The 26657-nt window shown below is 52.9% G+C and overlaps 8 protein-coding genes across 8 annotated transcripts; 4 read left to right on the top strand and 4 right to left on the bottom strand.

Moving 5' to 3' along the window:
• Positions 1-717: 717 nt before the first annotated feature.
• SEPMUDRAFT_149343 (E1-like protein-activating) lies at positions 718-3661 on the bottom strand. Its single transcript, XM_016905501.1, has 2 exons — positions 3403-3661; positions 718-3342 (listed from the first exon to the last, which is right to left on the bottom strand). Exons 1-2 carry the CDS (start codon positions 3603-3605, stop codon positions 1080-1082), a joined length of 2466 nt encoding a protein of 821 aa, XP_016760906.1. The 5' UTR covers positions 3606-3661; the 3' UTR covers positions 718-1079.
• Positions 3662-4206: 545 nt separating this feature from the next.
• On the top strand, positions 4207-5525 carry SEPMUDRAFT_66148 (deoxycytidylate deaminase; the record flags this gene model as incomplete). Its single annotated transcript, XM_016909743.1, has 2 exons — positions 4207-4313; positions 4369-5525. The coding sequence occupies exons 1-2, from the start codon at positions 4292-4294 to the stop codon at positions 5523-5525; spliced, it is 1179 nt and encodes a 392-aa protein (XP_016760905.1). The 5' UTR covers positions 4207-4291.
• Positions 5526-5846: 321 nt separating this feature from the next.
• SEPMUDRAFT_149340 (RabGAP/TBC) lies at positions 5847-8504 on the bottom strand. The gene is made up of 6 exons (XM_016905500.1): positions 8420-8504; positions 8269-8284; positions 8194-8203; positions 7917-8126; positions 6433-7831; positions 5847-6354 (listed from the first exon to the last, which is right to left on the bottom strand). Exons 1-6 carry the CDS (start codon positions 8444-8446, stop codon positions 6103-6105), a joined length of 1914 nt encoding a protein of 637 aa, XP_016760904.1. The 5' UTR covers positions 8447-8504; the 3' UTR covers positions 5847-6102.
• A 316-nt stretch (positions 8505-8820) lies between these two features.
• Positions 8821-12998, top strand: SEPMUDRAFT_149339 (RNA-binding domain-containing protein). Its single transcript, XM_016905498.1, has 5 exons — positions 8821-8952; positions 9013-9273; positions 10880-10920; positions 10974-11137; positions 11240-12998. Exons 1-5 carry the CDS (start codon positions 8909-8911, stop codon positions 12338-12340), a joined length of 1611 nt encoding a protein of 536 aa, XP_016760903.1. The 5' UTR covers positions 8821-8908; the 3' UTR covers positions 12341-12998.
• Positions 12999-13623: 625 nt separating this feature from the next.
• On the bottom strand, positions 13624-14673 carry SEPMUDRAFT_108241 (uncharacterized protein; the record flags this gene model as incomplete). The annotated part of the gene is made up of 2 exons (XM_016900727.1): positions 13624-14358; positions 14419-14673. The coding sequence occupies 2 exons, from the start codon at positions 14671-14673 to the stop codon at positions 13624-13626; spliced, it is 990 nt and encodes a 329-aa protein (XP_016760902.1).
• A 980-nt stretch (positions 14674-15653) lies between these two features.
• Positions 15654-17606, top strand: SEPMUDRAFT_156400 (DUF1750-domain-containing protein). Its single transcript, XM_016907670.1, has 3 exons — positions 15654-15708; positions 15771-17395; positions 17487-17606. The coding sequence occupies exons 1-2, from the start codon at positions 15698-15700 to the stop codon at positions 16963-16965; spliced, it is 1206 nt and encodes a 401-aa protein (XP_016760901.1). The 5' UTR covers positions 15654-15697; the 3' UTR covers positions 16966-17395; positions 17487-17606.
• Positions 17607-20655: 3049 nt separating this feature from the next.
• SEPMUDRAFT_149336 (ras-domain-containing protein) lies at positions 20656-23577 on the top strand. The gene is made up of 2 exons (XM_016905497.1): positions 20656-21915; positions 21978-23577. Exons 1-2 carry the CDS (start codon positions 21835-21837, stop codon positions 22638-22640), a joined length of 744 nt encoding a protein of 247 aa, XP_016760900.1. The 5' UTR covers positions 20656-21834; the 3' UTR covers positions 22641-23577.
• Positions 23578-24221: 644 nt separating this feature from the next.
• Positions 24222-26019, bottom strand: SEPMUDRAFT_66138 (cytochrome P450; the record flags this gene model as incomplete). Its single annotated transcript, XM_016909742.1, has 3 exons — positions 24222-24652; positions 24778-25110; positions 25183-26019. 3 exons carry the CDS (start codon positions 26017-26019, stop codon positions 24239-24241), a joined length of 1584 nt encoding a protein of 527 aa, XP_016760899.1. The 3' UTR covers positions 24222-24238.
• Between the last annotated feature and the right edge of the window lie 638 nt (positions 26020-26657).

Here is a 26657-nt window from a genome sequence, read left to right as displayed (position 1 = left end):
CCTGGCCTGGCCATTAAGGTGGTGGGTGGCTACCCTTACCTTACTCACCTTAAGCTGCACGTGATGAGTGTATGGGGATGATGATGACGACTAAGGTACCTAATTGAATGCTTCAATTTTGCTTGACTCACTCCCGTCGTTCCCATGTCCAAGTCTTCCATGTTTTGTCCGTTCAGATCTACCTGTACCTATAGGAGCTACAAGAGATTACTAACACTTTACTCCCCTTCTCTTTCTCCGTCAACAAGGACAAGGCTACATCTATCTCGTACCTGGTCCCTTAAGACTGAGGCGCGAACTGATATCAGTAACTTACATGGTGGACACACATTTACATGGATGCATGCCAGTGGTCTACCTACCTCAGGTACGTACCTACCTACCTGATCAACTTTTCTCGGGCATTGCAATGACAATCGTGTGTCTGCCAAAAGGCTTTTCCCTGCCTTAGTACGCCAAAATAGGATGATACTGTACCTACCTTAGTGCCATTTACGTTCCCTCGCACTCGAGAGACTCAAGTACGAAGGGAAGGGTGCTGCCAGTATCTTGACTCGAGTTTTTTCACCTACCCACACCCGAAAGACAGACGACAGACGACTAGGGCAGATTTTCCGTCAGCGTGTGACTTGCACCAACAAGAAGCTGTGCAACATCTTCAGTGGCTGTCACTGGCTGACAATGAGACGGCATCTTGGACACAGCGAGTACATGGCTAGGATTAAAAGTGATTTTTGTAACAGATGTACTGTTTCGCAGCTGGAGGGGGTATCTACATGACACTCGCAGTGAAGCTGCAAGAGTGATCATCGGTATCGACGCTGAAGGTACATTTTCCAGCAAAATGTACCTGGCCCGCGAGCTTCAGCGCCGCCAAAAAACAGTCGAGAAAGAAGTGGCCCCCTCGACATCCTCATCTTCATTAGCTAAGGTAGCCACCTTCTCGATCTTGGGGGTTTCCCTTAGCGTGTCGCTATACTGCAGCAGGGCTGCTGACTCTCTTCGGAAGAGTCTCATCATTCAGCGACGCATTTTGCGTAGCAAGGACGATCCACGAAGCTGTACTTCTCTGGAATTCATCAAACCAGTTCGCCCTCCTCGTCTTCATCAGGCCAGTCGCCTTCCTGATCTTCCATCTCCTTGGCTGCTGCCTCGGCTTGTCGCTGGACTTCGGCCAGCCCACTGACGTCCTCCACAAAGCCCTTTTCGTTCAGCGCGCGCTTCACAAACTGCCATGCATCTTTCTCGTAGAGATCCATAATCTTCGGCGAGCAAGCAGAGCAGCAATCATAAGCCTTGCCCTTGATTTGCAACGTCTGCCATGTTGACATGTATCCGCGCAACTGATGAGGTACAGTGCCCAGTGGATGTGAGTTCGGAAGGCTTGGATCAGTAGGAGGCGCCGACGCAATGGCCGTGGAAGTGGGAGGCGACGCTGCAGGCGCGTGGCCCTTGAGCTTGTGCTGCGTGATGGACACGAGGAGCTCGACGCAGTGAGCGGCTGCAATAGGCGCGGCGCCAGGTCGTGTGACTGTGCACTGCTGATCAAGAGTCGCTGACTTCATACTATCCGCTGGTGCAACAACATCTGAGCAGAAGTAGCAGCTCAGTTCATCTGACTGAGTCGCAGCGGCGTGTGAGGTGCCCGACGATGGGATACCAGCGGCGGTCTTGAGAGGATCTGGGTCGTCTGCAGATTGAATGTTGACCACGCCTTCCGTCGTCGCCGCCATTGGCGGATCCTTCTTCTCACGCATGCCGTGTCGCATGACCATGTACGAGTCGAATCCGAGCGCTGCATTGATGACAATCTTGTCCGCTGCTTTGGCCATCACAGTTGGCAGCCAGCGCGACTCTCTCGAATCCATGAGTAGGAAGACCGCATCGTGAGCATCAATCAATTTTCTCAGCTGATCGTATTGCTGCTCCACTTTCGACTCGTCGCCAACGATCGGATGGCCTGCCATGGGCACATTCAGCACCACACCTTCGGCATCGATACCAGGATAGATTTCTCGCAGCGCATCGGCGGCTCGCTGTGCCTTCCACGCGCCACCTTTCTGGCAGTCCTTGAAGGTGTACAGTGGTTGACGGACAGGGTTGGAGTAGCTCACGCGACCATTGTCGACGAAGGTAATTTTGCGCACTCCCCATCCCATAAGATTCCGTGCAACGTATGCTCCGAGAGTTCCAGCGCCCAGAAGGAGGCACTTGGTGCGCTTGATCGTGTCCAGATCAATGGACGGAGAAATTCGCCACTTGATGAGCTTGAGGTTGAGGTCCACTGCTTGATCTGCTAGTCGGGACGGGTCCAAGTATGCTGCTAGGTCGACTGTGCGCGAGGTGATCTTGTTCTGATCACCACGCTCCCATCCAGTCACTTTGGGGAATGCAGTCGCCTTCTCTGGTGGCGGTATGGCCAGGTCTTCAGCGCCCACCGTCTGCTCTGCTGGCTTGGTGGTCACGAGCTCGCCGAAACGGTCGACCTCGCCTGGGAGGAGTGCAGACGAGGCACTCATTGCCGTCATCTTCTTGAGCTCGATTTCTGCTGAGAAATCGTAGACGGGCTCTGACGACTGTAGCGTCATGATCAGAGACGTCGGCTGGTCTCTGCGTGCGTGCGTATCGCGGTAGCTCATGACCTGCACCTTGTCCAAATGCCATCTCTGGCGAACCAAGACCAACAAGTTGCGCAGCATCCATCCTGGGTTCACCGAAAAGGTCGAAGGATCCGCAAAGCAGACGAAACAGTCCTCGGGCTTCGCGTTCTTGAAGAAGCCCGTCTCGTAGCTTGAAAGCGAGCCTATCCACCACAGAAATCCCAGCTCACTGAGGCTCGAAGATCTTGTGCTCTTCGATCTCTTAGAACAAAGATTGCCGTCTTCTTCCTCCTCTTCGACTTCGCCCCAGCCTCGCTTCCACTCTTGCTCGAGCACGGTCTTTCGCAAGCGCTTGGCCAGGAAGAAGCCGTGTTGGCGGGCGTCCACGCTGTATTTCCATGTCTGCACAGCATCTACCAGCAACGTCGTCTCTTTCTCTTCCAGCTTCGTCGTGGCAGATTCCGGGTCTTCCGATGGTGCAACCAAGCGCCATTGTGGGTCTGAGTGGAGGGCGGGGTAGCCGAAGTGGTAGGTGAATTTGTACTTTTTCAGATCGGCATAGCATAGTATTGAGAAAGAGGTGAGCAGAGAGGGGCATGAGAATATGGTTCCATCACTAATGGCGTCCCAGATCATGCGTCCAGCTCGTTCGATGTGTGCAGCCTTGTCAACCTTTCGGAACTCCTCAATGGTGTTGAAGTTCTTAATCAGGCCTTCGGCGCGGTAGAGTCCTCTGGGTGGCCTAAGAGCAACTTGTCAATACATGCGACTCTCTGAACGGCACCTCGTGTTCACGACTTACTCGTCGGCTGTGAGAGCCGAGCCGTGGATCTGCATGCGAGTGCTTCGCTCGGGCGCATCGGTGTGCTTCAGCTCGTACAGACCGAGCACTTTACGCGCCGATGAATCCAGCTTGTCATGATTGATCTTGAGCGAAGCGAGCGACGAGTAGAAGGAGAGCTCGATGTCGGAGGACCAAGGAGCGTACTGCAGCAGCAGCAGCATTGCGGCGGTGGTGACAGTCGTAAAGACGACAGCGGTGGGGGTGAGGAAGGGTCAATGTGGTGGTGGTGGGGGGTGATGCTGGTGCTGGTGGGCGGAGAGAGGGAGAGTGGTGCGGTGGGTGAGCGAGCAAGTTCGAAGTGAGGATGTTGAGGACGAGGTAGAAGGTAGGTATAGGTATGACACATCGGGCAATCACAACAGTCGATCATGCGACAATGCGGTCGTGAGGTTGATCGCGTGTTCCTGCAGCAATGAGCGCCCCACTTCCGCAGCCCGCTTCACTTTCGTGACGAGGGGGGCCGGGGGCACGCGTGGAGAGAGAAGCATTGTTTACCTTACCCTCCATCGCCCGCCCTTCTCGCTTTGATCTCGCATACCAAAGACAAAGGGGGAGGGATAGGGGGCGATTAGGGGATGAGTATCATCATGGCCTCTTCTCATTATCACTGTCTGATGGACGTGGACAATAGACCGCGATACCCCCGTGTGTGACTTGTGGTTGTTCACGTCGCGTCCGAAATAAGACGCGCTAGCCAGAAGCTTACTTATCAGATGGTCCTTTGTCCTGCTCTGTCTTTGATATACATGGCACATGACATTGGAAGCCTGTTCTGTACGCAAGTTGTGCCCACCATCAGATGATATAGCCGACCGACGAAGCAATAGCAACGAGCGGCCTGGTCACCATGCTAATTGGTGTTTGCGGCGGCGAGTCTATTACTGCAGCCGTCCAGATTCTCCACCACCCGCTCATGTTTCACAGGTATATGCGCCGGCAAACATTCTGTCCTCGAGTACCTAGTCCAACGCCACAATTTTCAAGTTCTTACTCTCTTGAGGACCACATCGACACCAGCAATAGAGACTTCCGCATCTGAAGCCCACGTCTCATCGACCAAGAGGCACCCTGGCACAACATTTTCCAAGATCGAGGACCTCCTCGATTACACCACCAAATATTGGCAAGAAAACTTCGTGACGACCTCAATCCACGATGAATCCATCCTCGAAGTCCTCTCCCGTCGCCCCTTCTTCATCCTCGTCCACATCGACGCCCCCATCTCCCTTCGCTGGACACGCTTCAAACAAAAATGCCTCTCCTCCAATCTCACCCCTCCCACTCTCGAAACGTTCGTCCTCCGCAACGACGAACATCTCTACGATCCATCAACAGGTCTCGCAACCGTAGCCAGCAGAGCACAGATCAAACTCTTAAACTCCACCACGTCCCTACCCAAACTCTGGGCATCTCTGGACAGCTTGAACCTGACAGATCCGAGTCGTATCCGCCCCGCCTGGGATCACTATTTCATGACCCTAGCTTCCCTCGCCGCAAGAAGATCAAACTGCATGCGCAGACAAGTCGGGTGTGTCCTAGTTCGCAATCGAAGAATCCTGGCCACGGGGTATAACGGCACACCCAGAAATATCAAGAACTGCGCTGAAGGCGGGTGTCCCCGATGCAATGGTACGACTTCTTTACAAGGGACTTCTGGTGGAGCAGATTTGAGCACGTGTCTGTGCATTCATGCCGAGGAGAATGCTTTGCTGGAAGCAGGACGGGAGAGAGTGGGTGACGGGGGTGTACTCTACTGCAATACGTGCCCCTGCTTGACATGTACCATCAAGATTGTGCAAGTGGGAATTACGGAGGTGGTATATAGTCAGAGTTACTACATGGACGCCGAAGCTGCGAAGATCTTCTTGGAAGCAGGCGTGAAACTGAGGCAGTTTCGTCCACCGAAGGAAGGGCTCGTGGATCTGGGCATGATGTGGGAAGATCTCGTGAGTAGTGGGAGAGCGCCCAGACGGACGGGGAGATCGGGAGATGCAGAAAGTTGGACTCATGGAGTGTTCACTGTAGAGGAGGATCAGAGGAATGTGAAGGAGAAGATCAATAGCGGAATGAACGGGAAGTGATCATGGGCAAGGTGATGAAAAACATATAAGTCATGCAGCACCACAATCGTATGAGTACATATGTACCTACCTAGCAACGAGCGAAAAGCAACATCCCAATCCTGCTTCTATACAACCACCACAACGATAAGCTTCAAGACGACCAGACAACAACAGAAAATAAGTAAAGGCGCGGTAAGGCCCGGATGATCGCAAATGGAACATGTCATGAACGCCGTTGAAAATGTGATCAGATACAGCTAATGGCTACACTGGTCTGCATCCACCTGTAGTCAACGTTGGAGGCATAGATGCACTGAGGTCGTGTATGAACGACATCCATTATTTCTCTCTCTCTCTCTCTCTCTCTCTCACGGAGGGGGAAGGTTACGGACCGATGCTTTCAAGCGTGAGCAATGTTCATAACTGGCCTCAACAATCAGATCTTCCCACAGCACCTTATGCTTCTTGTCTGTCTCATGTATGCATCTCGTCATCTCGAGTGAATGGTCATCATCCTTCATCCCCGTCCGTTTCGAGTCGTCCTTCATTACCAGTTTCCTATAGCTCAATTTCCTCTTTCAGTGAAATCTCTCTCTCAAAGAGTCAAACTAGGCAACCCGCTACTCCCCTGCCTGACATGCGCCTTACTGCCAGCAAACAGGCTTTTCCAAATAAAGGCTTCACTCAACAACAACTCAATGTCCTTTTCTGTCCAATCTTTGGTCGGCAAAGATTGCAAAAACATCATGATGCTCTGGAAATCCATAGTGACGAGTTTGTCTGACCATTTCACCAGAAATGCCGCGCAAACGTATAAATGAAAGGCGGAGAATCCTTGATCTTCGGCCTAGTGTGACACATACAGTATTAGCAGAGGAAGTGGAGAGGGTGCTGTGCGATGCGTGGAAGGGGGAAGCGAACTCACGAGATATGTATCCCACATCCTGATGGTATTCCTTACGGAGATCTCTCTCATGAGCAGACAGTTCATCCATCGGAAGGAGAATTGGATGAATTCCACGCCTTCCTGTTCCATATGTTTTGCCAAGGTGCCATCAATTCTTGCAGTCAAGTCTCTTAACTGTGCGACTTGACGTTGGATTCCAGGTTGGGCGTGGATGTAATTGTCTTGAATGCCATCGAGCAGCTTCGTCAAACACCAAAAAGAATCAGCTTCCACAGCATCCAACACTGCTTTGGGCAATTGACCGGGGTCCATGCCTGAGTCGACTTCGGGATCGGTGATGTATTGTCCGAGAAAGACTTGCCAGAAAGGCGTAACGAGATCGTTGATGCCTTGGACATAACCCGAGGCGGGATGACGGATGGCCCACACGTAGAGAATCCGTTCTAGGGAGCGTTGTGTGGCCTCGTAACGGTACAGTTCCAGATGCGGATTTGTGCGAGGTACATCGATGCTGATTTGATGCCACACTGTCTCATCCAGACCCCGCCCTCGTGTCCGTGGAGAAGAGGGAGAAGCGGTGGCGTCTGCCAACCTCTCCCCTCGCTCGAATGCTTGTCGGACACCGTCCAGGTATTCTTTTCGTTTTCGCTCTAGTGCGGCGACGCGTCTTTCAGAGTTCGTAGGAAGGTAGCCGAGAAGAAGCTGCCATGTCATGGCACGGACTTCGCTTGGTAGGCCAGACCATGCGGAGTCTCTCAATTCGGCGAGGTTGACAGATGAGGATTGCAATATTCGCTTGAACTTGTGAATGCGTGTCGTTCGTGCCGAGTGCGCTTCAGCTTCCTTTGCAGTCGCATTCATAGGTAGTGAAGGATGCGATATCAAGTGAAGGCTGTTGGCTGGATCCCGTAAAATTTCCTTGTACTGTGGTCGCAAGATCTTTTGTCCTTCGGTGCTCTTCTTGAGCGATGGATATGCTGGGAGTTGGGTCCGCATTTCTGCCATATCCCCATTATCCATCGCCCATGAGGCGGCGGAGGCAGGATGACTGGTCCCATTTCTGTTCAATGTCCCGCCGAAGGCTTTGCTATTTCTCTTCCCAGCACCACTGCCATGCGCTTCAATGCCACCTCCACCGCCACCGCCACCTGGATCTTTCCCCTTCACATTCGCCAGTCGCTTGTTCTTGCGACGCATAGACGCTATACTGGGCAGACCAAACTCATCCTCATCGTCGTCCAGACCAAAGGCATCGGCTTCATCGTCATCGTCATCGTAAGCATTGCTCGATTCCGACAGAAAGCTCGAGTATTTGGGTCGCGCAGGAGGCGATCGCGTGCCGCCCGGCGAGGGAGTGTTCCTGGTGGTACGTGGGGCGGTCGGTGGTGTTCGTGGTCGATCATTGCCCGAGAGTGACCTAGCTACACGCATGAGCACAAGAACATTGGCATACCACTCACACTCGGCCTCCACAGGTCAGGCCATGTCAGGTCAGGTCGTACAATTGATTGAGATTGAGGACGTCGGCATGACTGTATGAGGCCCCGATCACCTTGCGCGGGGGCTCTGGCGTGTCGGAGTTCTGGCGACTCGACGGGTATCCTGCCGCATTGTTGTTGTTGCTGCTGTTGTTGCTATTGTTGTTGTTGTTGTTACTGCTGTTGCTCCGGTTGCTGCTGTTCGAGGTGGTACGCCAGAATGGAGATGCCGTGCTGTTCGTCTGCATCAGTGAACAGTCGAGCGCGTGATGCCTCGGGCGGAGGAAGGGAGGCAGCTCACTCAGTCCGGTCTATGAATTCCCAAATGTCCATATTAGAGCGCGTCGGGGGCAGTAGTTGGAGTATGGGCACGAACCGACCTGGACCATCTCCTGTGCGCGATGGCATTAGCCAGTTCATCCATATGGTATGGTATAGTAGGTATGGTATGGTATGATATCGTGGTATACAGTGGTAACGCCAGGCACGGCCCACATACACACATCCTCTCTCTCGCTCGTACGTACCTGATGAGACGGCTTCTTGAAGTTCATGGTAGATGTCGTCGCCAATATGCACGTGTAAGGTACCAGCGGATGTGGTATGCAAAGGGAGGGTAAGGTACAGTAGTGGTTGACTACCTTGCTACTACGCAATGCACCCAAGCAACCTGACTGTACACAAACGGCATACCTCCTCCTACGCCGACACTACGGTACCCACCTTTATAACATGGTTAGTCACCGTTACCCCATTATTGTAATTTGTACCTTTTGGTGGCTGACTACTACCTCCGTAGTGAGGAGAACTGACGGATCGGAAATATGATTCGCCGGAGCTCCGCCTCGCTGATTTAATCACAAACTGACAACTGAGAGCTGCCTGACCTCTTCCACTTTTATCACAACCTCAGTCAACTTCATCGACACAACACCACATCCACCACCTACTCTTCCGCCTCTCGCATTACCACTCATCTTCCACCCCATTGACACGCCTCCCTTCGCCGTTGCGACATGGCCGAACCCGGCATGGACGATGAGGATCTCTTCGCCGATCTGTAAGTCTGCGCGTCAAGGTACCAGTCACCACGCCCGCGCACAACACTAATTTTCACCAGCTACGATGGCGACGACACCGCGAATGACACCCCGGCCCCCGTCGTGAAGCCGGAGGTCGACCCGCAAGATGCTGCTGATGCTGCTGCCGCTGCCGCTGATGACTTTCTCAGCCAGCAGCAAGCCGAGCCCGTCACCGAGACAAACGAAAGCAATGGCTTCAAGCAGGAGCAGTCATACGATCAAGACATGGGCGGCCAGCAGAACGAGTTCCGAGAGCCGGAGCCTGACAATCGACCATTGATTGGAAGCAAGGAAGATGGGTAAGTACTTTTTCCCTTTGTCATTTTTGCGCGGGCATGAGCGACAGCAGCAGCACTTAATGCGTGACGAACTTTGTCACATAAAGAGCGGGGACCCGACCATCAGCATATCACAGCTGAGATCCGCGCTCTCATCGTGGAGCGTGATGTGTCAAAAGGAGGCACCGCTACGTATGAGGGTGACAGTCTGGTGAGGCGCGCAATTAGCGCCATAACACCAGCGGGATACCCATACGCTGTTAGAAACACAAAGTACAGCCTGGCCTGCGCCTGCTGCAGTTTGTCTACTGGCGCTGCGATACACAATCGTGCGTTGTTATGCAAGAACGTCTCTCTGGCCGTGTTCACAAGCACCACCGGCGTCATACAGCACAAATCATACAATCTTGCAACTCGAGGGACACTGGCACGCGCTTCTCCAACTATCGCATGGTTGGCCCCAATTCGTTCACAATGCGCACTCCGGCAAAGCTGGAGACAACGCGTTGTCGATGCTGCAAAGCCGAAATCCTGGAGCCGACATTGTTGGAGGCGGGTGGTGGCATTCGCAGAGAGAGCAGAGCGCAGGGCGTTCAGGGAGTAGTCCGAGTGTTCGAAGTTCACGTTCATCAGATACTTGGTGCACAATGTTGCGTATCTGGCGGTGAAGGTATGAGGAATTCGAAAGATGCGAAGCTGCTGGACAACTGGTTCTTCACATTATCTACTACCATGATGCTACCTGCTGTGATGTGCTTGGTGGAAGGACATGTATTGGGCCGTTATACCAGATCAGGAACGCAAGTACAACTCAGAAGCGCAATAGCTTGAACACAATAACCGCTCCTCAGCGACAAATAGCAGATCATGCAGACAGGCAGACAGATATCATCAGAGAGGAGATAGCCGATATAGCCATGCCGCTGAGCCAGTTTCTGCCACGCCTAGACGTGCGCACATGGCCAGCATTGATAGCATGCAATCAGCTTGAGATACCGAAGAAGCACGAGATCAGAGACCATACCACAGTCGCCATCGTCATCCTGATGAGAACCCTTTCTTTCGGACAGAGTTCATGGTGTTCGGCTACCCCACTCTGCTGGTATGAGATGGCGTTCCGCGTTCGTATCCATCTCTACAGAGGCACGTGCGATATACTACTCTGCATTGCCGAATACGGCGCGAACGACATAAGCTGGAGAGCAGCAGCTGGAAAGTCTGTGGTGTCACTGCCACTCAACCGCCAACGTCTGCCGACTGTACTCTGCAGAATTCCCTCTTGAACAGAGTTCGTGGCATCGGGGTCCCCCGCATCGTTTCCAATGCCACATAAATCAAGAACTCAAGCAGAACATTGTTGTGCCCTCCGGAAGGGTTTCAAGCTGGCGTGCTCGTCAGAGATGCGGCATGTTGGACGACGTATTCGTGGCAGTTTCAATCGAGCAAAGACGAGGGGGCGTGCGGCGGATATGTGCTGGATGGACTGGACATGGACTGGACTATCTCACTACTCACGCTCACGCTCACGCTCACGCTCACGCTCACGCTCACGCTCACGCTCATGCCTGCGCTGCTGTCCCGGGGTTATATACTGGACTTTGCAAGATAGCTAACGATATGCTTATAGAAAGATGTTCATTGGCGGCCTTAATTGGGAGACGACTGATCGTAAGCCTCGAATATCAAAACATTTGGTGACCACATCTAAGATCGAACAACAGAGTCTCTCAAAGATTACTTTTCCCAATTCGGAGAAGTCATAGAATGCACAGTCATGCGCGACGGCGCCACTGGTCGATCAAGAGGCTTCGGCTTTCTCACATTCAGAGACCCAAAGACAGTCAATACAGTCATGGTCAAAGAACATTCTCTCGACGGCAAACTTGTAAGAACATGCCAAGATGCTCGCTACCGCCGCAAGGCAAAGCAGCAGAAACTCGAGACGACGAAGGAATGATCCACTAACACACACGTTTGTGCAATAAAGATCGATCCCAAGCGTGCCATTCCCCGCGATGAACAAGAGCGCACAGCTAAGATTTTCGTTGGTGGTGTATCACAAGATGCTACCGAGCAGGACTTTGAAGCTTTCTTTCAAAAGTTTGGCAGGGTGCTTGATGCTACGCTCATGATGGACAAAGATACTGGACGACCACGAGGATTCGGCTTCGTGACTTTCGACAACGAAATGGCCGTCGAGCGCACACTGGAAGGCCCCCTTGCCATTCTCGGTAAGCCCATCGAAGTGAAGCGTGCCCAGCCGCGCGGTAAGATGGACGAAGAGAATGCTGGCGGCCGCGGCGGCTTCGGTGGAGGCCGTGGAGGGCGAGGCGGATTTGGAGGCGGTGGTCGAGGCGATAGTGGCTTCGGCAACAATAACAACAATCAAATGGCCGCCGCACCAGCCCAGGACGGTAACGCGAACACCATGACCCCCGCTATGATGGCGCAGTACTGGCAGCGCATGCAGCAGTACTTTGCGCAGATGCAAGCTATGCAACAAGGTGGTGGCATGGGCGGTATGATGGGTGGTATGAATCCCATGATGATGCAGCAAATGCAAGCCATGCGCGCGGGTGGACAGATGAACCCACAAATGATGCAGCAGATGATGGCAATGCAAGGCGGCGGAGGCGGCATGCAAGGCTCGCAATCTCCCATGAACGGCGGAGCTGGACGTGGTGCTCCTAACAATGGTAATGGCAATGGTGGTGCTGGAGGCGGAAACCAGTCAGGATTCTCAGCCCAAGAACAACTCATGTTCGAGCAACAGAAGTACGAACGCCAAACCCTGGCTCGCATGCAAGGTCAAAACTTTGGGGGCCAGAATACGTGGGATGGTATGTACGACGATGTCCCACCTCCAGACGGCATGGGACCTGGACCTCAACGCGGCGGCTTCGGTGGCGGTCGTGGTCGTGGCGGCAGACAAGGCTCTGCTCAACCACCCAACCCCAACGCTCCAGTAGGCGCTCCCACAGGTCCCAAGAATCACGGTCGACCCGGTGCCAACTATCGTGGCGGTGGACGTGGTGGACGTGGTGGAGGCGGAGGCGGCTATCATCCTTATGCGAGAGGAGGGAATTAGGAGCACCCACCGAATCATCAACAACATTATTTGCAGATGAATGGCATGAATTACAGCAGCAGCGGAGGACCACAACGACAATATCTTCACCACAACAACAGTATGCGATTTGCCGGCGTAAGCAGCGGTGGAAATTTGTCGAAGGGAGGTCTCTTCTTTGGTTCTGGTGTTGGTGGTCCTCCTCCTTCGTTTCCTCATCATCCTATCCCGAATTGCGGTGGAGCCACTGGACCTCCATTTCAACTTCCAGTTCAACAGCAGCACCAGCAGCAGGATCCCTCTCTTGGTGGTTACAACATGGCCTCAAAGAAGAGATCTCATCACGGTGGTGGTGGTAGTAGGAAGGCTTCACGACGTAAGATGCGGGTCGACCTCGACCGACCAAAAGACGATGGTTGGGCCTGATGACGATGATGATGATGGATACTTTTTTATTTCACATCTGCGATTCGGTTCGTTCGGGCTCTTATCGGGAAAAAAGAAGAGGGTGGTCGTGAAAAAAAAAGATCCTACGGCGTTTTGAAAGGAACCAAATGGCTGGCTGGCTGAATGATTAGCTGGTTCACAACGTACCTACCTTCTTAGGTAGTTGATTGGGCTGCTGATAGGATGGATGGATTTTGAACAGCGAAGTGTTCTTTATCGTAGAGAATTGTTGTTTCTCTTTTTTACCCTTTTTCCATTCCATTCCATTCCTTGCCTTGCCTTTGATAACTGACTTACTGGATCACTGACTTACTGGATCACTGACTTACTGGATCACTGACTTACTGGATCACTGACTTACTGGATCACTGACTTACTGGATCACTGACTTACTGGATCACTGACTTACTGGATCACTGACTTACTGGATCACTGACTTACTGGATCACTGACTTACTGGATAACTGACCTACAGGTTCACTGGCTGCTTATAGTGTGTGGATTCTTTTCTCATGCTACGTAAAGGGGAAGCAACGCTCTTTTCCCACACCTATACGAACCTTGAAAGTAGGTAGGTAGGTATGCAGAATGAAAGGCTGTGCGAGACACTAGGTACCTAAGTAGGTACTGTTGAAGTACCTACCTTGATACTGGTTCCTCGCTATCCGCCCTGCATGGTGCGAATATCTTTGATTCTTGCTGCTGGCGCTGGCGCTATCGTCTCTGGATGTAATGCCTCACCATCTGCTGCCGCCTGACTTGCTGCCTGTTCCTGATGTGAAATCTGGAGCCGGTCTGTCCTCTGCACTGCGCTCTTGCTGTATCTTCTTCACTTGCGCTTCGCTCCAGCTTGCAAGTCACGCGAACCCGAGAAACAGCCGAGCGATATTATCCAGGTCCGTCAGGTTGAGCCCAGCCTTTCCGAACCACTGCTCATAGTTTGAGCACTCCTCCATGTTCTGAACAACGAGGTCGAACAGCGGTTTGTGTGGTGCACCGAGACCATAGTAATCAAAAACCTCACCGTTGACTAGAACCTTTTTCTCACCATCGTGCTGGAAATACAGTGTGAAGAATGTGCGAAAGGGTGTGCCAATGTTGAGCTGGACATTCTTCATCTCGAATCCGTTGGCATTATCCATCATCTCGAGTCGCGTGCGCTGTTCGGGGGAAAGGTAGACCTTGCCGCAGTCTTGGAATCGAGGCTTCTCGTGCTCTCCGAAGAATTGCTTGAGGAGTCCATCGTAGTTTGTCCAGACGGTCACAATGACAGTGACGTTTTCGAGAAACGCGTCGAAGAGTTCGTCTTTGTGTTCGGGGTGTAATCTGCACTCGTCTGGGTATGTTAGATCTTGGAGAGGCACGTAGAGCTTGCCGTACATCAGCTTGCAGTAATCTCGCAAGCTTTGAGATACCGATGTGGTAGGCGTTTGTGCTCGCGAAGGCTCCTCCGGAAGCACAGGCTCCATGACTTCCATGTAGTTGTCCGCCGTCTGAAGCTCACCGAGCAAGTCTGCTTCAATCTCTGTCTCGGGCTCTCCCTGTCCTTGACTGTCCTCAGCCTCGCACTCGGTGGACACTAATGATGCCATCTATCGCGCTGTCAGTATCCGTGACTCATCTTCGGAGGGTATCACTGCCAGGATACTTACATGACCACTGCGAGTCTCGGTTGGCGTAGAGTCTTTTCCTTGTTCGCTGAAGTAGGTATAGTGCTCGCTGATGCTCTTTGGCGGCGTACTGTGCGTGGCGATCACAGTGCGATCTTCCATCTCGTCAGCAGGCGCGGGAGTGAGTGGCGACGAGAAAGTAGGCAGCGACGGTGGCGAGGTCGAGTGCCTCTTTGGTGGCCGCTCACCCGGCAAGCCGTCATTCAGCAAGTGCTTCATGTTTGTTGGAAGAGGCATGTTGTTTGCGTCGCTCGCGTGGTGTTCGTTGATGGAAAGGTGATGCCACGCTTCACTCCACTTCCAGGTGTTCTCGTTCTCGACATAGGCACAAAACCTGTTCACACACGCGCAAGCTGCTACCCCAGTCCCGTGCGCACGGCGCGTCCTCGCCACGCAGAGCGCGCGCGCGCGCGAATGGATGCGGAGGCAGGAGCGAGAGCATATTCATACGTCTCGCGTCGGTGTCTTCAGACTGTATCTTCAGACTGTATCCTTTTCTGCTGGCTGGCTTCTAGGCCGCGCTGCATGCCATCTCTTCGTTGTCCGCATCTAGCACACTCTACTCCAGCTTGCTTGCGCCATCATAGACCAGCTCGTCGCAAGATGCATCACCAACTGCTGCACGCAGACAGGTAGGAGAGTACAGAGCCTTGTGTGTTGCAACGCGACCTCGATGTCGCCTTTCACGCACCACAACGCCTACCTCTTGTCCAAGTTCAACCACATCCTCGTAGCAACAACAGTCCCTCACTCTCTTCTCCAAGCCCACGCTCTTGTGCGCAAAACATGATGAAAAGACAGCAGCTTGTGCTTGGGTTGGCCAAAAATTCCGTACCGATCCGAAGACCAATACGAGCAGTCAGTTGATAGTTTTCAACTAGCAAAAACGCAATCTCGGACGAATCCTCACTGATATGCGTAATGCCCTTGCACTCTGTTTGGATGTCAGTACGGATGAGAAAATGTATGGGGTGGGTTGGGGGATGACTGACCGGATGAAGAGGAAAGTGTTTGGAAAGGCGAGAAATTACTTATACCTCAGCTTCGCTAGTGCCGGCAACGTCCGCAGCTTGGTTGGACGATAGCTGTTCTGAGATATGATTCGCCGGTATGAGAGCTGCACTAACACCAACCTGAGGCATCCAAAATCCAGCGCGTTCTCCAGGCTTGTGGACATTCGCGACCTCGAGCTTCAACAATAATGCGCCAACCGACATAACGAGACCAGCTCCACGCAACAAGAGTTGCGCATTCCGTCAAGATGCAGAACCCGTAAGTGCGACCACTCTGCATTCTGTACAGCACCTACTCACTACGTACTTCTTCCTCCACAGCTCCCAAGGAGTCGCTCCCCAACTGCAGCCTCACGTCCATCTCGTGTCCGGCTACCGCTTTCCACATGTTGCGACACTCGGCATCGAACAGGTATACCACTACCTCTTCGAAGCCCCCAAAATCGTCAAGACGCTCTCGCCCATGTCATGGCACTACGTAACACCCCCGCAAGACGGCACGCTCTGGCTGGAATGGATTCCTCTGGAGAAGATGGACCACCCGTACTCGTCCGATGGCTACATCTGGGCCGACATGGAGCATTCATTCAGACAAGAGTACAATGGCTATACAATTGAGTTGCGTGTGCAGGCGGTGGGCTATCGCCCAGGCCATGATCAGATGGCAACTCATGCCCGGACACGCTACCACTTCATCGCCAAGAGCCCTCAAGTGGCCGCTGCGAACCCGGATCCGAGTTTGTGGCTTGTACATTACCACTCGGCCGATCCTAATCAGATCATGCCGGCTAGTCAGGTGCCAGTCGCTCCGCAGACGCAGCAGATCATCACACAGAGAAGGTGGCTGGAGAGCCAAGGGAGGTTAGATCGGAGGGACTTTATGCTTCATGATCGAGAACATTGGCCGACTCTGAATATTCCCGGTCAACCAACTATGCAGCAGGCAGCACATCCTGCTGGAACGCCACAGAGAGGCTATGGCGCATACCCTCAGCAAGGCCCGCCTGCGAAGAAAGCGCGTACTTCGGGACCATCTGGACTGGCCATGCCTGGATCAAGCGAGGGCTTGCCGGATATGACTATCGAGGCAGAGGAAGATACTTCACTGGGAGATTATTTTGATCACCTCACACAGCGAGACATCAGCTTGGCACGGTACACACAACATCACCGATGGATGGAAGAAGTCTTCTCCTCACCCTACGCCACGAGTCAGATTGTGCCTCCGGACCTTGGTTTGGGACTGATGGGTGAGCTCAAGGGATTGACTGAAGGAATTCTTGCCCCGCCCAACACAGATGTGAGAGAGGTCGACATGCCCAAGCCAGCCAAGGCCAAGGAGGCCGAGCCTTTTACCAATTTGACGCAAGATCAGGTCGAAGAGTTCAGCAAGCGCGTTGCGAAGCATCTGGAGCAGGGACAAGCTGAAATTGAGAAGATGAAAGCCGATCATGCGGCAAAGATGGCGGAGTGGAGACAGAAGAAGACACCGGTGCGACCACCTCAAGCTGCGTGATTTGCGCAAGGAGATGAGATGGATAGTACCTAGATACTCTCGTGAGCTTAGCGTGGCGTCTGGAGGTCGAATTATTGATTACTACTTTATTCAGCCTAGCTCAATATATGAGGTGAGCACTTGAAGCAGGGGAAATTCTCTCTCTAAGGTGCAAGTACTTTGCCTCGCTTAAATAGCCTGATGCCTGGGCCCCAGCACAGGTCTAGGGTGTAGGGCGTTGATAGCTGAGGATCCTCTTTTATGATACTAGGTATGTACCTTAGGCGACAGGTCCGTTCCTTCTCGGTATGCCGACTGAGTACAGCAATAAAGGTACATAGCCCATTCGGCTTCATCAGCTGATAAGTAATGTACCTGCGCGTTAAGAGTAGTTCAGGTACATGTTCTATGCAGCCAGGTTCCCCTGATGGAAAGACAGGCGTGTTTTATCCTTACGGATTTTCATCAACAATTAGCCAGACTTTTTTTTATTGTTCCCCGACGGCGTGCGTGATATTCATACGCTTGAGGTACCTACATACCTTGCTTTACCTATTATGTTCTATGCATGAAGGATCAACTACATCTATCTACCTTACAGTGGAAAGAAGTGCAAAGTAGTAGGTAGTTGCAGGCTATTGTTGCGCGCTGGATTGGGAAAGATTTTGCGCCTCCAAGGTACTACTATCGGGAATGGTGTTCGGGATAATTGATTCTATCTACTGTGAGAAACTCTCTTTCGTAGGTAGTAATGGGGTAGCAAATGGAGGGAGTAACTACCGGAGTCTCTTGTGTGAAGATGGCTTCTCCCTTGAAGTCCAGGCCTCGAATGCGATAGCCAAGGTCTGAAGAGGGAGGTACGGTACGGTACCTAGGTAGGTCAACACAGGGCCAGCCGAGGGCGGCAGTTCGTGACTACAGGTGAACGCACTCCCACTCGCACACCCCCTATGGCGAAACAGAAATTGGAAGTATCGCATTGATGAGTATCTCTCTCTCCCTCTCTGTTTCTCGGATATGTCCGGACGCAGCACATACCAAACGTGTTGCGATACATGACCTGATGGAGTGGGAGAAGCGTTTCGTGTGCGACTGCACGATCCGGCGGCCTGGGGCACGCGTTTTTTCTCGATCTCCCACGGACATGACGTCTGTCTAGACTTTTCTTTGGCCTCTGCGCCCTGCATTGGCGCCGCTGCTTTGAAGAGAACGACGGCTGCATGTACATATACATACCTTAGCCAGAGGTGGCACAGCGACACGGAGGCGTGGGATGAAGATGCAGCTGGCCGTTCAGCGCAACGTGGCCATCGTCCAGATGTCTGCACAACGTCCTTGCTCTGGTGCGGGTGAGGAGAGTGTGTGTCACTGGTACTCTGAAGGGTCATGATGCTTTCGGTACCTTGGCATATTCCTTGCCAGCGCTTGCTGCTGCTGCTGGATGTGGTGCGAGGCGAGGATGCAAACGGAAGGTGATGACTGATGACAGTGTGTCAGTGGAGCCTGTGGAGGACAGCGAGTCCGTGGGGCACACTGGGGCGTGCGATCGACACCAACCGGAAACCGCTGTCAAAAAACAACGTGGTCTTGATTAAACGTCCGACCTGGTCTGGATCTGCTGCCGCCGATAGGCTATCTCGATGTCCATTCTGCTGCTACTGTACCGCCCGCAAGGCTCACGGCATGGCCTAAAACCGAAAAGCAGAGAGGGGGACCGATGAGAGAGAGGGAGAGAGATCGGAGAGGAACCCGAGCATCTGGCCATGAAGTCGTACACATCCTAGCCACTCCAATTTGTGCGTCGTTGAGCCGTCCACATTCGAGAGATGCTGCAGCCTGAAGCCTTGCTCTCCGATACTACTCATTGGACCGTTGGACTGCGCTTCTGCAGGGAGATAGGACGGTCTCAAGCCACGGCGGTGAGCGGCCCCCCCTTCTCACAGGCTTACACAGATGTATCCAGATTGCCTAGGTGCTGATCTATCTCACACCAATAACGTCCAATGCAGAGGCTACCGAAACGGCATCCACTTCACGTTCAAGATTCCTGAGCAGTACATGATTTGATGAAGCAGGACTTCTCCAGGTAGGTAGGTAGTCAGTCATAACAGAGTGCTCTCGAGTCTCCAGGCCAGCACGCCTACCGGGCTGGTCGACTTTCATCAATCAGGCACCTACCTCCCCTTCCTCCCTCCCTCCCGCCCATCGTTCGACCAGGTCTTTTCACGAGATGATTTGCACATGGCACAAACATACGGATCCAGACCCAGAGCACACGACCGCTACTCACGGTAGAAGAACGGCTAAGTCGCATCCTTGCGCTCGGCAACGTGACGGCGGCGTCTGGGTAGTGGGTGTGCGGCTGCAGCCAGGAGCAGCCGGGCGCGGCGCCCGAAACGATTGACCAGGCTGGCACAGGGCCCTTGCTTTTGCATAGCAGGAGAACACCAGCACCGTGTTACGCTGTCTGGGAGTCTGTGACTACCATCTACAGGACCCCGACTCTCAGCGTCTGGAGATGGGCGCTGAGATCCAACCAGAGCACTCCACGACTTGGCTGTGTAGACGTGTAGTTACTGCAGACTCGACTGTGCATTCTTGGACAGCGTCTGCTCCACAGCACACTCTTATCGACAAGTATTACAGGATGCTGCTGCGTAGACTCGAAAGAACAAATATCGCGTCGGCCTGCTGCTTGGGACTCGGGAAGTTGCTAGTGTGCGAAAACTTCTAGGGAAAAACACTGCGGCAGGTGATGGCACTTTGCTCGTATGCCTCGCTCGATACATTCATTGCAGCATACTATGTGACACCATCGCACGAAGATGACAGCGTGGCGGAGGTGTGCGACAGGCGCAGACAATGTGTCATATTGTATGCTGTATCCTCTCTAGTATAGTATGTAGGTAGGTACTATGTATGCATGTTCTCTTCTTCGTGGAGTCCTACGACCCATCGCATATGAGATGATACTACCTACCTACCCTAACGTAGGCACTGTAGAGGCCGTCCCACTCCATGTCCCCTTCGCGCCTAACGCTGCGAAGGTTCGTCGGACCGAAGCCCAGTTCCCTTGTCGCTGGGCGAGCTACGCTGGACGCAGCATGGTCTCATTGGTCTGCTTGCAGCGAGCGATAGTCCAAGCTCAACGGCGTTCACGAGTGTTGGACGAGGGCTGAATCATTCGAGGTTTATGAGAGGCTCGCATGCATCGGGCCATAGGCAATATGGATGAGTGCCCGTTCGTTGTTGCGAGCCATGTCGATTATCGCGCAGGCGAGCTGCTCTTCTCGTACTCATCAGCACCGACTCGCGCGCATCCATGGCTTTTCATAGGGGAAGAAGTATGTAGGCGACGTACGGGCGTACGCGATGGGTGGATGGATGGATGGATGGACGGATACATGCCATGCCATGCCATGCCATGCAGCCACCGCGGCGGATCGTAGGCATAGCCGTCTGCGATGCCGATGCAATGGCACGTGTGCTGCACGTCTTCTGGGGAGCAATACCTACTGCACAATCATGCACTGACTGCACTGACTGCACTGCACTAGCAGGTATTGAGTCTGTGAGAGTGCCGCCGCCGCGTTTCTTCTGGTCCCCACCCGCGCCTAGTTAGTGACCTGAGGTTATTAGCTTATTACATCTCTCATGGGGCCAGCAGCCAGCTCTCTCTCCCTCTCCCTCTCTCTCTCTCTCAATCAAAAAAAAAAGTGAACACGGCTCTTTGGACCCCGCCCATCCCTTCTGGTCTAACGCTGAATGCTAAATTGTCTTGCACAAGTCTTTCTTCCGACACCACCTTACGACTACCTGCGGCTCTATCCTTTGTCTCCCTCCTCCTGCTCCTCCTCCTTCCCCGACGCCTCCCTCCCTCACTCCCACCACCACCGCCGCCACCACCACCCCCTCCACCTCCTCACCACCACCACCACTACCGCACCACACCATCATCATCCTCATCACCGTCATCATCACCACGGTCATCAACATCATCATCGTCATCGTCACCCGCGGCCTCGCTCTATACCTGCGCGCCCGCCCCCTCGGCTTCACGACGAGCCCTTGGCTGCTCCCCGACCGACCGTCGGCTACCATCAGCCAAGCAATACGTGCTCGTGACTCGTGTGAGCCTGCCAAACAGTCCTGCCGCCGCACTACAGCCTCCCCTCTACATCCTGGTTGTCGCGTTGTCATCTCCGGCCAACTCCTCCTCTCCCCCTTTTTGTTACCCAGGCTCTGCAACAAGGTTGTATACTTTTGCCCACTGTCCTCCAGCGACCACAGGCCTCGCGTATCCCCTTCGCTCTGGGTTCGCCTGCCACTCCTGGAGCTCTTCCCGGGCCTCTCTCTCTCCACTTGCTCTGCCGCTTGCACAGCTTGCACAGTGCGAGACCGCTGGAGTCTGAATCTCAGCTAAACACGATTTGTCCTTACTGCGGCCGGGCAGGCAAGCTTCGCTGCGTACATTATCGGCCTATCTCCGCGACGAACGGACCGCGCGTCCAGAATTCTACCACCCTTACGGCGTCTCTTCGCTCTGACCTGCTCACTCCGACCCCGAACAGTGCTTCATCAGAGACGTCCCTTGCCGCCACACGCTACAACGGTCGCTGTGGGTAGCCTCTCGGAGGTAGCGTGGAGTCCAATCACAGCTGCTTACACCACAGAACCATTGGGTCGCCGAATCTCACCATACACAACAACAACAACAAAAACAACAGCATTGCGACTGGCTCGCCTGCGACTTGCTGACACGCTGGTGCCCGAATACTCCCGTGCCACGCCGCACATTCACGACATCAGAAATCGTCTCGAGGCCCACGGATTCGCAGCTCCTCCCCGCACTCACATTCCACGCGTTCGCAGAGAACAACATCGGCCACCATGTCGCACGGGAAGATGACGCTGTACAAGCTGGTGGTGCTTGGTGATGGAGGAGTCGGAAAGACTGCTCTTACTATCCAGGTAGGTCACGATTCAGAGCACGCGCGAAAGATGAGGCCGACCATGCTAACTCGTGCGACCAGTTATGTTTGAATCACTTCGTGGAGACGTATGACCCTACGATTGAAGACTCGTACCGCAAGCAGGTGGGAATTGATGGGCAGTCATGTATGCTGGAGGTGCTCGACACTGCAGGGCAAGAAGAGTACACAGCACTGCGGGATCAGTGGATAAGAGACGGCGAGGGCTTCATACTGGTGTACAGCATATCATCTCGCTCCTCATTCACGAGGATTCAGAAGTTCCACCACCAGATTCAACGCGTGAAGGAGTCGACGTCTGCAGGATCACCCACATATCCCGGCTCGCCCCTGTCGCAAACGATGAGCTCCTTTGGACCTGCGCCCGTAATGCTGGTGGGTAACAAGTGCGATCGAGTGACAGAACGGGAAGTGTCGACACAAGAAGGGCAAGCTCTTGCAAAGCAGCTGGGCTGCGAGTTCGTCGAGGCGTCTGCCAAGAATTGCGTGAATGTGGAAAAGGCATTCTACGATGTCGTACGGCAGCTGCGGAGACAGAGAGCCATCGCCCCAGCACGAAACAGCAAAGCTTCACAGCCAGCCGACCCCGTGTCCCGGTCATCGCGGACGAATGGCGGCGAATACATGGATCGGGAGAAGAAGAAGCGGTACCGCCGTTCTGACAGGGACAGGGAGAGAGGAGGCAGCAAATGCGTCATTTTGTGAGCAGGTGCAAAGTGCATCAATCACTACGCGAGCATGATGCAGATGGCCCCTCCACTGATGCGCAGCCCGGCGGGTGTTAAGAATTTGCCTGGTCAGCTGGTATCACGCGAAATTCTCCATGCAACCAGGGATGGTACGGAGTGGGCCGCTTTCATGCGAAGGCGTAGAAGCGGCCGTGACGACCTTCCGCATCTTCTCGCTTCGCATTATTCTACGCTTCAGTGGCCTTGGAACGGCAACATGTGTTGGGATCTAGTCCCCAAACTCCAAATCCAGATTCTACCCCGAAATCGGCACACGAAGGCCGAAGCGGAACGGGCTCGATGATGTGCACATGGTTCGGCTCGCTCGGAGGTGCCGTTGGTTGTTGCGGGTTTCTGGGCAACCGAGAGTCGGGACATGTTCTGTCTCGAGAGCGAGGACCGGGCGTGGGAGGAGAAACAGTCCCTGGTGGAGCAAAAGAGCCCTTTCGCAGGGGCCTTGTCTTGATTGTGCACGTGATATCAGACCAACGGTGAATATGCGCGTCATGAAGCAGAATCGAATGAGTAACGACGGAAATGATCTTTTCGGATGTGAAGGCAGCGTGATCCGTTGAAAGATGTGTGTAGGTGTGTGTGTGTATGTGTGTGTCTGTATGTGTGGAAAATGGGTCACTGCAGAAAAAGAGGCATGTATGTGTAGCAGCAGCAGCAAGCAATGCATACCCGCATACAACATCGAAGAACAAGGCACCAACCAAGCTCATCTGCAGCGGCAGCCCCACCACCATCACCACCACCATCACCACTACCTCTACCACCCCGATAAGATAATCCTAGCAGAACAGACAGACTTGATATCACCACCAGAGAGAGAAGAGACTCTACTACCACCTATCAGCTCTACTACCTACCTACCTACCTAGTCTAGTCTAGTCTATTAACAACGATACTTGCAGAGTAGAAACTTCTTCTAAATAGATAGAGATGTTACTATTTCGACTGACCTGACCTGACCCGATCTACCTGTGATAGGTTGTATGATACGCTTTGATTTTCACTGCCTAGCTACCTAAACTAGTTAGTTAGCATATTGAAGAAAAATGAAGAGAAAAAGAGAAAAAGGAGAAAAGGAGAAAGGGAGAAAGGGAAATTTAGGGGGAAAAGGGCAGCTCGACTTTTAGTGGTTGCTGTTTGTTTATTGGAGTACCTATACTACTACTACATGTACCTTAGTAAGTCTACTAGATATGGATCACGAGACGATTTGAGATTTTTACCCTTTTGTTTCTTTTTCCTCTTGTTTTTTTCAGCTGTTTGACTAGTCGTTAGACTGACTAACTGACCGACTATTCGCAGTAATGGTTTTTCGGGCTACTATAGTAGTAAACCTACCTAGAGAGAGTAAGGTAAGACTACATAGGCTAGCTTATCGATTATACGGCGCCGAATATGCTCGAGGTTACTATAAATTTGATAATAGTGAGGTAGGTAGGGTTTCTTACCTACCTAAGGTAGTTCATCAGTGTATATACAGTATAGGTATAGACGCAACAACAACATCATGCAATCCATCCCATCCAATCCCCCCGTTTTTTCACTCTCCCCACTCCCCTCTCACCTCCTCAACCTAACCAACAACCTCGCCCCCGGATCCGGAAACGCCGCGCCCTTGATTTCAATATTCTTCGGCCGTCCCGTCCCCTCGATTCGAACATCATACGTCAAAACAATATACGCCAACATCAATTTCATCTCTTGCGCCGCGAAAAATCTTCCAGGACAACTGTGGCGTCCGTGGCCGAAGGAGAGGAAATTTTCGCTCGTGGTGACGAGCATGGCTTGGTGGTGAGTTCGGGGTTCGGTTGTTGTTGTTGCTTCGCGGGAACGGGAGTAGCGGAATGCGTCGTATTCGTTGGGAGAAGGGTAGAATGCGGGATCGCGGTGGATGGCGACGTTGGGGGTGGCGATTTTGATGCCGTAGGGGATGTGAGTGCCGTTGGGGAGGGTAATGCCGGAGGGTTTTGTGACCTGTTTTTTTTTTCTTTTTGTCAATGATTGCGAAAAGGTGAGCGACGAAGCAGAGGAGGCAAAGTTTTACTGCTTGTGGGGAGATGGGTCCTATAACAATGACAGACAGACTCTCGCACACGTACCTTTCGCATCAACCCCGTAATACCCAAACTGGAGAAGCGCATGCTTTCTTTAATGGTGCTGTCGATACGATAGAGCTCATTCACTGCCGTTTTATTCCATTGACCACCATGTTGTTTCAGAACTCGCTCGCACTCTTCTCGCAGGCCAGCAACATACTCTTCCGCTCTCGGCGAGCTGTACAGATCCAGCAGAGCGTTGGTGATGGTGACGGAAGTCGTATGAATTGCAACCATATTCAATCGCATTAGTCGTCGAGTGATTCGTTTGGGATCCATCTCTACCGGATCTCCCATCTCCATCACCTTGTCGATGATCCACTGCAGGACATCATTCTGGGTAGGGTAATAGTAATAATAGATTAGTGACGGAACTTTTCTTTTTCTCGACCTGTCTGCGAGACTTACAGGAGGCGTCTTGAGGGTGCCCGAACGAATAGCTTGAAATCTTTCTTCAATAACAGGCACGGCATATTTCTGACAAATCTGAATATGTTTGTAGTTATTTCGACAAATCCAGGGCGCGGCAATGGGCCTCAAAAACCGGGGAAGCATATTGATGATGCTGGCTTCCATGAATATAGACTGTCCGTAGATGCCAGAGTGTTCCAGCCATTCTGGAGTCCGACAGAGTGTGGCACCACTAAAGACACGATTCGCCGCACGACTGACAATGGTACTGCAAGTACCGATTGCAGGAATCGCAGTCCATTCTGTCGAATTCACCTTCCATTGGTCCTCGAATCCGAGCACGAGTTCCGCCTGAACCTCAGCAGTCAAGAGCGGCAATTTCCTCGTCAACTGATTGCCCACAATCTCGAGATGGAAGGGATGCGTGGAAATGTCCGCGTCGCCCGTATATTGAATAGCCATGAACTCCGACAGCACGGCAAAGAGGTTGATATTCTCTTCGGGCTCCTGTAAAAAGTCTTTGATCATCGATTGAGGAAGCATCACCGTGGGATCCTGGGAGAAATTGGGCATCGCAAATGGGCGGTCTTGCTTCGAGTACTTCCAGTAGGCTTCGTCCAGCATCGCTCGTGTGCCTTTGATAGATTTCAGGCCAGATCGCAGGCGAGGGAACCATCCTGTTTGTTGTCCTGCCCACACTTGGGCGCGCCAAAAACGGGCCTGAGAGGTGAATTTCGAGACGATGATGGATGTGACACAGTACAGGACCAATGCAAGCGATATGACGAGCCATAATTTGCCAGCGGAGCGGTCATCGATATCCAGCAGCGCCATGATTGCTGTGCAAGCGGGTGAAAAGGTTTTTTTCTTGCTGCCTGCTACTAATCACTGTCCAAATGGCCGGATGAATGCTTCTACATGCCCCCTAGGTGGCGTGGAGTTCTCGCTAGGTGATTATTGTTCCAACACGAGAACTAGCGCCTGGCACGGGCAAGACGTCGGATGCTCCAGAGCCGTGGCGGTTGGGCTGGGAGTGGCATATCAATTCAACTCAGTTCATTCACATAAATAGGACGGTCTTGGAATCCGCTGACACCGGCTGCATGTGGTCTTATAGTATGGGTTGGCAGTCCGGGGGTGGAGCTTGTTGTCGGAGAGTGACACTACTACATGTACTTTGGAAGCTTTCTATTGGCCAGTCTTGTGCGCCTCCTCTTTACGAGCAACGCGAGTACATAGGGCACATATAATGGGCTGAAGGAGCTGCTCACCAACAGATACTTTTCCATGAACGCTATGTCGTGTGTTGTAGTCAGTGTAGTGTAGTGTAGTCATCTTACCCTACCTGGCAATCTTGCGCTTGGATTTTCTGATAACATAGTCATAATAATGGGACACTGTATGACGATCCTCCGTCTAGAACTGCTTCCCAGCCTACAGGCCCTGCAATATCCTATTGCGGATACGCGTCC

This window comes from Sphaerulina musiva (genome assembly GCF_000320565.1).
Source record: "Sphaerulina musiva SO2202 unplaced genomic scaffold SEPMUscaffold_5, whole genome shotgun sequence".
NCBI lineage: Eukaryota > Fungi > Ascomycota > Dothideomycetes > Mycosphaerellales > Mycosphaerellaceae > Sphaerulina > Sphaerulina musiva.
The sequence above is the reverse complement of the archived record's forward strand: the minus strand, read 5'-3'. Positions and strand labels throughout refer to the sequence as shown.